General features: G+C 44.4%; 1 protein-coding gene across 1 annotated transcript in view; it reads left to right on the top strand.

The window, feature by feature from the left end:
• The first annotated feature begins 2,456 nt into the window (after positions 1-2,456).
• The window catches only part of CLCN1 (chloride voltage-gated channel 1), a 36,975-nt gene continuing 26,485 nt past the window's right edge, over positions 2,457-12,946 (top strand). The window contains 6 exon segments of the mRNA XM_056504325.1: positions 2,457-2,689; positions 9,038-9,191; positions 9,713-9,844; positions 11,299-11,427; positions 11,531-11,664; positions 12,385-12,462. Coding sequence (XP_056360300.1) covers positions 2,507-2,689; positions 9,038-9,191; positions 9,713-9,844; positions 11,299-11,427; positions 11,531-11,664; positions 12,385-12,462 — 810 coding nt within the window. The 5' untranslated portion in view covers positions 2,457-2,506.

Raw genomic sequence — 12,946 nt, 5'->3', positions numbered from 1 at the left:
TTTCCTTGTTAGACAAGGATGCAGAGAGTAGAGGCAGATATACTGTCTGATGAGAGGTGGGAATTAGCTGAATATGAGGTCCTCAGCTGCAGGTGAGCTGGATCTTTCCATAGGTACCACCACACACACAGTGATTGCTCAGGACCAGCTGAGTGGTTATCACTCTACCATCCTGTGCACTGGCTGAGGTGTGTTACACTGTGGGAAGCATAAGTGGGAGGTCAGGGGGTTTGTAGGATATCTTCCTAATGAGGATAGTAAAGGATTTTTGTTCAAGTAGCATCTGGAGTTATTTGGTTGGCCTTGGGGTCCTTCATGCTCTTATGGATGAGGTGAATGAGGCCGGAGCTAGTTTGGAAGCTGAGAGGGATAGTTCTTGGGGAAAGACTTTCAGGGTAGAATCATCCTATTTTAACCTCTTATTATATCATTATTTCTTGTGGAAATTCCACAACAGTATCATGCAAAACAGACAGTAGAGTTTGATTAGCTGGCAGTAGAGGGTTCATTTTGATACTGCAGCAATTTCTAATGTGCCATTCTTGTGCCTCTTGAAAAACAAGAGCTAGAAGAGTAGACTTTCAGCTAAAGGTTCCCATTAGTTTTCTGCAGTGGCTCTGATGAGTGTTTTCCTGCAGTACATATAATAGTGACTGAAGATCTGGTGCTGTATTACAGCTTTGGTGTTTGCTGAGCCGTACTGTACTCAGTTTTTAGGCTTCCTATACCTTATATTTTAGACAGCTTTTTATAATTTATACACTATATTTTATGTGTTATGCATAATTTTTTTATATAAGCTATAATAACAATGGTTTTCCACAAGCATCTCAATAGGTTGGGAGCAACCAATGCCTTTTTGGTGCTAACCTGTGAGGGTAACCAAATGTTTTTCTCTGATTTCCTAGACACAGTAACTTAGAAATTCTTCTTTATGGTGATTCATTTCAAGTTCTGTCCTACCTATGGGACACAGTCTTCCTCCAGAAAATAGTGCTTGTTGACAGTAAAGTGTGTGCTGGTGAGAATGAAACAGACCTGTAAGTTTTGGGGCAGCTTTTGATATTGCTTTCGTAAATATTCGTTGCTTGCCTGGCCTGATACAATTGTAGGTTGTACATGTTAACCTTATCCATGTGGATGTTACTGATAATAAATATCCATAGCTTAGCAAGAACATGGGGAAGGTGGTTTGTGCAAGAAATTGTCTTCCTCATGTAGACTTTCTTTGTACCTTACTCTCGAGGATCATGCAGACTAAAAAAAAGCGAAAGAAGAAATGTTTTACAGGAGTCTGCAAAATGAAATAACGAGACCACTGTGCTAGGCCCAAAAATGGATATTTTGTCTTTCTCTCCACCCCATCCTCCTGCAAATCTCTCACTCAGAATGATTAGCTTGGCATGTGAGGTCTTTTTCTATTGTATACAGTTTCTGGGACCTTGAACACTCTGCTCCTCCTTAATTAATAGTCCTCAGAAGACATATGGTTACAGGCAGCACACTGACAGTACTGAGAGGTGTCTCTAGGCCAAGTTGTTGTAACATGCTTCTCATTCCTGTTGCTGGCTGGTAGCTCACTGGTGTTGGCTGAGCTCGTTGGCTGAGCTAGGAGTTCTCCCTAGCTGGGAAACCAGCAGCAGAATGGAGAGGAGAAGCTGGTGAATGTTCTAGTCTGTGGAAAAGTGAACATCAAGAAGAATTAAATTTCTACATACACCTGTAATTGAATACCCACAGAGCAGTTTGGTGATGTGCTTTGAAATGCAAAGTATTCCCCATAAGAACACCTGGGGAGGCTGAGATTAGACTGTAATGTTCAGCAGTTTGCAGGCATGCCTGACTTCTCCATTAGGGCTTGCTGCTGTGAACTGTGGACTTAGAAAAATTGTCTTGGGACACTGAGTGAACACCCATCTCATTCCATCTCACCATAGCTGCTGGCATCCTTATGATTGTGGCTCACTCTTTAGGACACCTGGTATCTGGGGAGAAGATGAGGAAGCCCACTGACCTTTGCTCTCACTGCAAACAGGGAGTGCGTGGGATGGGGAGCTGTGAAAGAAGAGATATCCTGGATAATAATTTCTGCTTCCACCTGCCCACTTTCTGTCTCTGTGCTTGTGGCTCTGTCTGCCACACCACCTCCTTCCCCCTGCCCCCTCCCTCTCCTTCAGGAGTTCCCCTCCTCTCACACCTGATATTCAATCCCAGCGGAGTTATTGCCTTTTGCTGAGATCAGACACGGCGCTGGGGAATCATGTGGCAGAGGAAGGTTGCTATAAATATAGTTGAACCCTTTGGGCAGGAAGGGAAGAAAGTGAGAGAGGCACAAGGAAGAGGAGGGGGGGCAGAGAGAAAGTGAGTGCAGAACAGGACAAGTTGGAGTGGCGAGGAGAGAGAGAAAGGAAGGCTGAGCAGAGAATGCGGAGGCCGCGCTCCGGGCCAGAGCTCGGGGTGGTTCTGGGCAAGGCCCAGAGCAGCAGCTTAGAGGAGCGGCGCAGGAATGCAGAGCCCAGAGAGCAGGACAGAGGAGCCCAGGCCGAAGGCAGCCTTGTGGGGGGGCCCACCGCAGTACGACTATGTCTGCTTTGAGAAATGCTCCCGGCTCGGGATTCCTGCGGAGGCAGGACACGAGGCCGCGGGGGACGGCCTGCGCTCCCCGGAGAGCTCCCTCAGCTACCCACAGGTAGGGCTGGACACCGGGACACTGCGGCAGCACAGCTCTCCTGGGATCACACACGGACACCTCTGGGGCAGAGCACACATCCCTGCCCATCCCCAGTCCCAGCAGCTCTCCAGGCCTGGCTTGGACATTCATGGCTGTGCTTGCACCAAGGATCCTACCAGGAGTTCGAGTCAGAGGGGATTGCCACCTGCCGTGGATGCAGCGAGACTTGGAATGGGCAAGCTGGGATGGGGAAAATTAGCCAGAGCATGAATGCATTTGTGACTTCAAAGAGAAGCTGCAGCTGCCTTCAGCTGCACAGTGGTTTTAAGTAAAGCACAAGAGTGAGTAAAACCAAAGAGAGCAGTGATGTTTGTAGATGGGTCCGTCTGCACAGCTGTGTAGATGAAGTGAAGCTCTCTTGTGACTTTTCTCTGACCATAAAGCCCTTCATGGTCGTAGACCCATACGTGTATATTGGTATTTTTGATAACTTAGTGGAGCTGTAAGTGAGGGATTTTCTAACCTTTAAGCTTGACCTGACTCTTGCTCTGGTTTGTACAAGCACTAGTTCAGGAAAATATCTGGGGCATAGATGTACTCTGGTTATGGCTTTTTGCTCCATTATGTTCTGTATCTCCCTTACCCCTTCTTCTGGGACACCCTCCTGCAAAGGGGAGAGTTTACAGCAGAGTCCTGGTGTCTTATTTCCTAAAACTCTGTTTTGATTAAGCTGATCTAAGAGAGCTTTGGTGCAATGAAGGATCCAGTCAAATTATGAGGAAAAGTGAATGAGGAAGCGTGTGAATGTGAAATTCATAATGTGGATGTTTCTCCTTAAATGAATACAAATTCCTCTTACATGGATGGTGAATGGTTGGGGAATGAAGGAGATTGTATTAATTGTCTCCTAAAGACTTACGTGATTTGGTGCATTTGCCACCAAGAAAATCCCTTCCAGTAGATAAGGATCCCAGTGAGGATAGTTATGTGTCACATTGCCAAAGATCAGAGAATCCGTTCCATGGCCATATTCGGGCATTTCTGTACTGAAACTGCCTAAAGCACCTGAGAGTTTGAGTGTCTCCTACACTGAAGTCTTCCAAAACCACCCCACTGGCTTGTTTGGAGGCACCAGCCCAGATGGACTGGAGCAGTTTAGACTTCATCTACACAAGGCAGTGCTTTGGCTGCAGCAGCCACACTGAGAGGGGGAGCACAGGGATGGGATGGGGAGAAGAGGTGTGTGTGCCACCTGAGGCTGAGCTCCACTGGGGTCATGCCTGCCCCATGAGGTGCAAATGGGGCTGGAGAGCTGAGGTGGGGGAGGGAGATGCACCTCTGTGTGTGTGCCAGGAGCCAGGAGTGAGCTGGGCTGTGGGGAGCTGCAAGAGATGCAAACCCTTTCTCCAGTAAAGCACATCCATGCACAGAAACATCCCAGTTCACACATATGCAGCAGAGATGCCAGTCCCACACACCTCAAACCACTCTCCAGTAGCCACAGATAACACAGTGAGGCAACACCACCAGCTCTGTGCTCTTGCTCCCTGACACCAGAGTGTCTCTGTGCTCAGCTCCAGAGGCGTGATGGTCAGTGCATGTAGATAGATGGTCTCACATGCAAACAAGAAGGCCAGCAAACCCATTCCCATTCTTCAGGGAGAAACATCCCCAAGCAGGCATGCATTTGTGAAGGGAATTTGCAATCTAAAAACCAGACACTTGTATTTATAGTTTACCAAAAAATATGTCCTAGAAATATTTTATATGAGCAGTCATGTACACATGTGCATGTACATTTATCATGGAACTTTGCATGCAAACATTCTGGCTAAGCCAGGCTTGCTGTGGATGTGTATATTTTGCTGGTCATTCATGCACATGCAAATACATTATAAATATGCATGTGTACTTTGTAAAAATATGCACACAATTATTATGTAGTTAGCATAAAAAACAACCTGTTGCACATGTTTGCATCCATTTCCATGCAGAGTAATCATTAAGATTTTTTTCCCCATTGTCATGTGAAAAAACGTTTGAAAGATATTTTGATATTGTGTTGTTTTTTTTTTTGCTAGCTGTCACCTTCTGTTGGACATATGATTTGGTTTGGTTTACACAGGCCCCAGAACAGTGAAATCTTGATCTTCGGCCTTGGATCTTCAGATAATTGTCAGTCAAAAAATGTATAGTGGTTAATAGATGATAACATAATAGTAGTATGACAATAATAATAATAGTAATAGTAATAGTAATAGTAATAGTAATAATAATAATAATAATAATAATAATAATAATAATAATAATAATAATACTTTTTTGACAATTAATATAACATACAGTAGATATATGACAGATAATGTAATGTACCTTGATAAAAATATACATTATCCTACACTGTAGGATTTTGTATTGTTTTATTTCTGCATGAGAAAGCAGTTACAGCTGGTGAAGTATTTGAAAGCTGTGCTATTTGTGACTGTAGAAAGGGTGTTCCTGGCAGGGAGCTCACTCAGCAATACACAGATGGGTGTAGTGGGAGGGATGTGCAGTAAGAAATCATGCAATGCAGTAATCCAGAGTAACAGGCTCACTCTGAGATGTAGGTGGGAGGGCCTCTGGAGCTCTCCAGCCCAAGCCCCTACTCACAGCAGGGCTGACTCCAAAGGTAGGTCACATTGTCCAGAGCCTTTTCCAGGCACATTCTGAACATCTGCAGGACTGAAGATTCCCCAGCCCCACAGGGCACCTGTTCCTGTGCTGACCTACCCTCAAGTGGGGCTGGATGGGGACGTGTTCCTTTGCATGGGCTGTCCTTTCTTGCAAGTTGTGCTTTTTCCCTTTTGTCCATCACTGTGTCCCTCTGAGATATCTTGCTCTGATGTTTCCCTCCAACCCCTCTCTCCCTTTAGGTAGTGGCATTACTGTTAGATTTCCCCCTTGCCACCTTTTCTTCAGGAGCAGCTATTATTTTGTTACTGTTCCCTGTCCCTTACCTGTGCCTCATCAGCTCTGTGTCTAAGCAGTTGACTGAGATGTCTTACTGACATTTAAATTTATGTATGTGGTGCATTTGGGGAGATTTCACCTTTGAGGTCAGATATGGCTTCTCTTTGGTGATGCATCAGGGGGAAAAAATCACCTAAGGAAGATAATTTTAGGAATAGCAAGATGGCTACAAGGCAGGAATGAGATGGAAGGGAAGTACAGGCTAAGGCTGCCCCTATGGCTGGAAGCAGCAGATCCTGAACAGGATGCACTGGCAGAGCTGGGGAAAGGGATTTCAGGACTGGGGTATTCTGTGGGGAATGAATTGTTCAGAATGGCATGGGAAATACCTTGGGCTTTGGACTGTGAGAGGAGGGCAGTTTCATACATGTGTTGACCCCTCAGAAAATAGCTCCCAGAAAAGTCTTGAGATTGTGATGTGTTTTTTCCCTTGCGATTCTGTGCAGCTTTTCCTCTGTTACTCTAACAAAGAAATTCCCCCCAGTTTTTAGAAAAGATCATTTGCATAGATAAATGCTTCATCTCTGAAAATAAACTTTACTTTGTTGTGCTTTCTCCCTGGAGGGTTTGGTTGGGGTTTGGTTGTTGTGCTTTTGTTTGTTTGTTTGTTTTTGTTTGGTATGGGGTTTTTTGGGTTTTTTTGAGGGGGGTGTATGTTCTTGCCATCTATTCTGGATGGTATTTATACCTTCAGCTGGTTTTGCACAATTTTAGTGGTCTTCCTCAGCATTTAGCCAAGTGGGCATGATAGTGCCTTTTCTGGTTCAACCCTTAGGTGGTGTTGAGAATATATAAAATTGTCTTCATTTTTTCTGGTGCTCAGAAACCCTGTGTTCCTTATGTTAGAAAGGGAGCAACAGAAGAAGGAACAGTTAGAGTCGTACTGTGTTATATTTTTAGATTTACATCTTCCAGTGGAGTGGATATTTCTTGCCTAACCCAATTTTCCTGTAAGGTCATCCTCTGATTTCTGGATTCTTTCTCTGTCCCACAATCTTCTACCATTTTAGATACCTCCAGAATCCTGGAGAAGCAAAGCACATGTGTGAAGCATTCTTTAAATGTGTTGAGATGACCTGGTTTGCCAGGACAGCAACTTCTTTTTTATGTCTATGGACTAACTCCTTTTCTTCCCATATCCTGAGTGCACCATTTTACAGCCAGGCAGAAGCAGTGAACTAGGATAGCATATGAGGACTTTCAACATTCATACTATTATACTGTCACACTGTTCTATCTGGCAGATGGAAGATTCTAATTTGAATCTCATACTTGACACGGGTTTAAGTTGTATTTGACATAAACCCATCTTTCATGACCATTTAAAAGCAGTAAAACACTGGTTGAGGTGATGTGAAGATGTATTTGTCTAAAATCTGCCAGTATTTGGCATTTCTGCCTGAAAGACACAGTAAGAGAAAAAATGAGCACTTTGCTGGGTAGGACTGCATTCTGTCTGTGACATACCCTGTAGGTGAAATTCTTCAGCCTGAGGTTTCACTGTCCTGTCAGTTTTATGGGGGTCAGAGCATGGCCATTATTCCCTGCAGAGAGTCTGGTTAATTTACTTTGAATATGCTGGTAATCTTGTGGTTACTAATTGCATTAAATTTCTGTAGCTCCCAATATGGTGATCAATGGAAGAATACTTTCAGCTGTTCAGATAGGATCAATCTGTTTAAGAGGCAGCAGGTGAGCCATCTTTAGAACAGGATGATTTTTAAAAGCATAAATGTGGGTTCTGTGAAGGAAAAAAAATCCATTAGGATTTTTGAAGGGAGCTATGGCACATGGTTCAAGTGTCTCTTAAGGAATATCTGCAAATAAATAAAACACTTAGGACCTTCAGTCATACTTGTTATGTTGAAATAGTGAATGGCAGAGCACTAAAACATGCTCAGAGAAGCTGGGTAATCTCTGCTCCTGGAGATGTTTAGGAGTTGCCTGGATAAGGTCTTGAGCAGCCTAATCTGTCTTACCTGGTTTTGGAGTTTGCAGGCTGTGGGCAGAGGATTGGACTAGAAACCTCCAGAGGTGCCTTCCAGTGTAAATCTTTCTGTGAGTCTCTGTATCTATTTTATTTCAAGGAGCAAGAACATCTCTTTTGTTGCCTTGAAAGGGGGAGGCAGGAACTGTCAAACAGAAATGTCTCCTAAGTGTGTGGTAGTGCTTTATCTCTGTCATACATCCTGTCATTCTCCAGCTTAAGTGTCTGACTTTGCTGATCAAAACGTGGCCTGTTCTCCTCCTGCCTCTCAGAAAATCTCAGAGAAGCAGATGTTGTGCTGGGGAGGGAGCAAAGGGTCACCTTGTCACAGGTGGGAGGTGTATCAGGTGATAACCTGGTCTGAAGTAAAGCCAAACCTGGGTCACTGAAGGGCATGCAAGGAGAAGAGGCTTAGTCTCTGCTTTTCAAATGCACACCTTTCCCACCTATACTCTGGAAGAGTGAGGTGGCATAGCTGGTCTTCAGGGAATCTGGTAAACAAACCTGGGGCACAGTCAGGGTTCTTCAAACTCCCTTAAGAAGTTGACAAGACAGCACAAGTGCCCAGTTTACTGTAGAACTAGTGTAAGAAATGTCCTTGGTAACCACATGTAGCTGATTGTGAATTGCATATAACCAACTGCATTTCAAGTTCAGTGTCTGAAGAAAAAGACTAGATTAAGAAATTAGGAATTTCAGAGGAATTAGAGATACAGGAGGACTTAAAATGCTGACTTGGGTAAATAATTGTTGGAGCTGTGCAGCAGCCTGTGATATTTTTGAGATGATGCAGCTTCTTTTCCTCCACGAGCACCGTCAGTGGCTATGTGCCCTGTTAAGCATTCCTTGGCAGCAGGAGGAACAGATGCAGGACATTCCTGCAGCCTGTTTGAGAGAGTAATGCCTCTCAAAACCTTCAGAGATGTTTTACAGTGCTTCTGAAATCTATGAGACAGCCCTGAGGATGGCGGCCTCATGTGAACTACTTTGACCTTCTTTTGTACCTCCAGGAAGCTGTCTCTTAATGCTCAAATGCTCTCTCTTAATGTTCAGTCTCTCAGCCATTCTTTTCCAAGGGCATTAGAAAATAATGAATATTCTGTGATCATATCTTGTACTCCGAAAAGGAGGTGAAAAGGTTTTGGAGAGATTGGAAAGAGGAAACTAGAAAGGAAAAAAGAAAAAGTAAATGGGCTGCATCTGTCTGAGAGTTTCTGAGTCTCAGTCTCCCTGCTTGCTGCCTCTGGGTCTGTACCTCGGATTGTTGGTAGATCTGCCTTGTCATCCTTAGTGCTATCTGTGAAGGAGCATTGGCTTTACCTTTTCCTGGTGATCCCTCTTGTTCTCTGCTTTTTCTGCTCCTCTAGCTTTATGGCCGATACACAGACCAGGTGACAGATAACATTTCAGACAAGGAAGCAGCAAAACTGCTGAAGAAACAGGCCCAAAGGAACAATGGAAGACCCCTGAAACGTGACAGTCAAGTACAGATCAAAGAAGAGCACTATTCCAAATGTCAAGGTAGGGAAAATTCATGTTTCATTACCCTGTTACCAGATACTGGGTAGGCCAGCAAGAGAGATGGGATTTAAGCAATTGTGACTGGGGAGAAGCAGAGAGGAAAGTAAAAGGAATCGAATCTCATTGGGTTGAAAAACCTTTTCTATATGAGCTTTCATCCTAGAAAGAGAAAATATATGTTTGGAACAAAAAAAAAATCCCATGTAAATATTTTTTTCCACAACAGAGGTCTATGATAAGGAAAGGGACCTCTTTGTATCAGACTTTTGCTGGTAGGGTACAAGATGTTAAATTCCACCCTGTGTGTCTTGCACACCCCCACTCCCCCTTTTTAAAATGTTTTTTAAACTACATAAGATGTCACAGAACTGTGTGAGAGAGGAATGGGTATCAGCCCTTCAACATGAAGCCCATGATTCATCCAAATAAATCCTTGATTTAGTCAGTTCTCAGCACAGGAGAGACAGACACAGCTTCATCTATGTTCACTCGGTTTTTCTGGTTCACTCTTCTCTCCACAGACTGTGCTAAACGCATCCAGAAATATATCACCAAGAAGCTGGGAGAGGACTGGATTTTCTTGGTTCTGTTGGGTCTGGTCATGGCGTTGGTGAGCTGGGGAGTGGATTATGCCAGTGCAAAGACCGTACAGGGTGGGTCCCATTCAGGTGTTGCAAAAACAGCCAGTAAATACAAATGTCTTACACAGCCCAGTGACCAGTGTTGCTCCTCCTTTAACATCATTCTCCCATCCTCAACCCTGGCTGCTTGGGAAGTTTGAAGTTCTGGCAACATGGTAAAGGTTAGCTAAAGGGATGGCAGGACAAAATTTGGAAGTAAGTGGGCAGAAACAAGGGATATATGTATGATGTGTCAAAGACAAACAATTATTTTTAATCCCTTTTCTTTCTGCTCCCTTGAATATGCAGTAGCACAGGGAAGTGTTACTGTGGCCTTTCCTCTTATACTGCTTCCCTTTGTCCCCAAGAATATTAAGAACATGGGTGACTGGGGGAAAGGGGCTCTTAAATGCCCTCTTGACACTGTTTCTGCATTTACCTCATTTTTGTTCTTTCCAATTTTTACTTATACAATGCCCTGAATTTTTCTGCCGTCTGGGCATATACTACCCTCTCCTTTTGCCCTTTTCACAAGGATCTCCTGTTCCCTTATATCCCTTCCCTGCATTTTTCCTGTGGTCTGTCTCCCCTTGCCAGCTACAAAAATTACAAGGTCTTTCAGCCCCCATTTCAGTGTGCACAAACACACCACTGCCATATCCTGTTAACTGCACTGTTCTTCTGTCCTTACCCTCAGTGTTTCAGTCCTGATTGGCACACACATGAGCCAACCTTTTCCTCTTGGCTGCTACAATTCCTCTAAGTTCCCAACATTCCTTCAGTCTGGTGTTCTTCCCTCCAGAGCTTCCCCATCTACCAGATGACTGGTATAATCCACTCTGAGGGTTCCTGTCCTTTATACTCCTTGCAGCTGAGTCCTTTGGTGTACTTTTTCCTTTTTTCCTGCCAAGTCTCAGCCTCTGCTGAGGCTGTGTGGGGAGCCAGCTCAGGCAGGGAAGATGCAGTTCAGAGGAGCTGCAGTTCAGTTTGGATTCTCAGCAGCTGATGTTGTTGTACCTGGCTGAGCAATGGTACCACTGCTGTTTTAATAGCTGCTGGCTTTTAAACAGCTTCCATTCTGCTGCTCTAGAAGGGAATCACAACCAGAGATTTTAAACTAGTTTTTTTTGAAGGAATGATTGGTGAACCACTTTATTGCCCTTCAGAACCCACACAAGACCTCAGACTGCCAAATGACACAGCATAGTGATTAGTCCTCACAGCTGCATGTAACACACCTCTTTTTATGCCACACTTGTGCACAGGTATTAATAGTGTCTTCTACCCATTCCTGCAGAATGCCTGCTTTATTGGGGAACTCGTACTCAAACTGCAATTAGGCTTGTCTCAGAAAAGGAGCATGAGGGCACCATTTCTGAAGGAGATTTATCATGGGCACGTTTAGCAAGTGTGTGATTCTGTGATGTGTGCCAGCCTGTTTGGAGCAGCTGTGGTGACTGACACGTTCTCTGTTTGTGTCTCCACAGCCTACAAGTGGACATACGGAGCGCTGCACCCGAACATCCTTCTGCAGTACGTGGTGTGGGTGGCATTCCCACTCGGCCTCATTCTGTTTGCTGCCAGCTTCTGCCACTTCATCTCTCCACAGGCTGTTGGTGAGGGCAGAAGGCACAGCAGGATCTGTCCCTGTCTGTCTCGTTTTCCTTGTTCTGTTTGCCTGTGGGTTTTGTTCATCCCTGACTCTGCTGTCATTTACAGGGTCTGGGATCCCAGAGCTCAAGACCATTATGAGGGGAGTGGTCCTCAAGGAGTATCTCACTCTCAAAGCTTTTGTGGCCAAAGTTGTGGCCCTCACAGCTGGGCTTGGAAGTGGCATGCCTGTGGGGAAAGAGGTAAATATTGCTGATTCCATGTGCAGTAGTGACCAGGGTCTGGAAGGTGGGAGTTGTCTGTGAAAGAGGAATCTATAAATGTTTTCTTACTTTCACCACCATTCCTCTTCTCAAAGCTCTGCTTGTTCCAGCAATACCTATCTTTCACTGGCCATTTGCCTTCCACTTTCAAAGACATGATATAGGAAACATCAAAGAAGTCATGTAGTCTTTGAGAGGGGAAAAAATTAAATGGAGAACTGAGGAAGATTGGTGGGTCTAGAGCACAAATCTTATGAGGAGTGGCTGAGGAAAATGGGGTTGCTTAGTCTGGAGAAAAGGAGGCTCAGGGGAGACCTTCTCACTCCCAACCTGACAGGAGGTTGTAGCCAGGTGGGAATTAGTCAATTCTCCCAGGTAACCACGAAAAGAGGAAACGGCTTCAAGTTGCACCAGGCAAGGTTTAGACTCTTAGGAAAAATTTCTTTAATGAGATGATGGTCAGCATTAAAACAGGGAAATGGAAGAATTCAAAAGGTGTGTGGTTGTGGCACCTGGGAGCATGGTTTAGTGGTGAATACAATGACACCGTATTAAAGGTCTCAGAGGTCTTTTCCAACCTTAATGGTTCTATTACTGGCTGAGATTGCTGAAGAGAAGTTATGAGGCCTGCAGTAGCTAAATGGTTGTCAGTAACCAGAGAGCAACCCTCTCTGATTTTCTCCTCCTCTTCTCTTGCAGGGTCCTTTTGTGCATATTGCCAGTATCTGTGCTGTGGTACTCAGCAAGTTCATGTCGATCTTCTGTGGGGTGTATGAGGTAAGGCACATATCTCTGCACACAGCTCTTCCACAGGCTGAGCTCCTGAGACACCCAGGATAGTATGGGTAGGCCATGGAACACAGAGGAAACACACAGATCACTGTTTACTGTACTGCTGTAGAGCAGTAAAATACAAGCTGAACAAAAGTAGTACAAGGCCAAATATACAGTCCAAATAACTGTGCAGGACCACCAATGTTACCCAGATATTACACAGAGACTGGTTAGGAGTATGTGTTTGACAAGTGTCTTGTGAGTGATGCCTTTGTACTGTGATCATTGACTGTATAAAAAAGTAGCTGCAGACAAAGATCAATTTGTCTTTAAGCCAAATTTATACAGCACTGCTAATTATAGACACTGACACCGTCCCTATGCTTTTGCTATCACAGAACAGCCTTTGCAGGCTGATCACTGTGTTGACTGGTTGTATAAAAAAATCAATTAACTGCACATATAGATACATGTAGGAACTCCTTTA

This window comes from Oenanthe melanoleuca, chromosome 1 (genome assembly GCF_029582105.1).
Source record: "Oenanthe melanoleuca isolate GR-GAL-2019-014 chromosome 1, OMel1.0, whole genome shotgun sequence".
In the NCBI taxonomy this organism is placed as follows: domain Eukaryota; kingdom Metazoa; phylum Chordata; class Aves; order Passeriformes; family Muscicapidae; genus Oenanthe; species Oenanthe melanoleuca.
The sequence above is the reverse complement of the archived record's forward strand: the minus strand, read 5'-3'. Positions and strand labels throughout refer to the sequence as shown.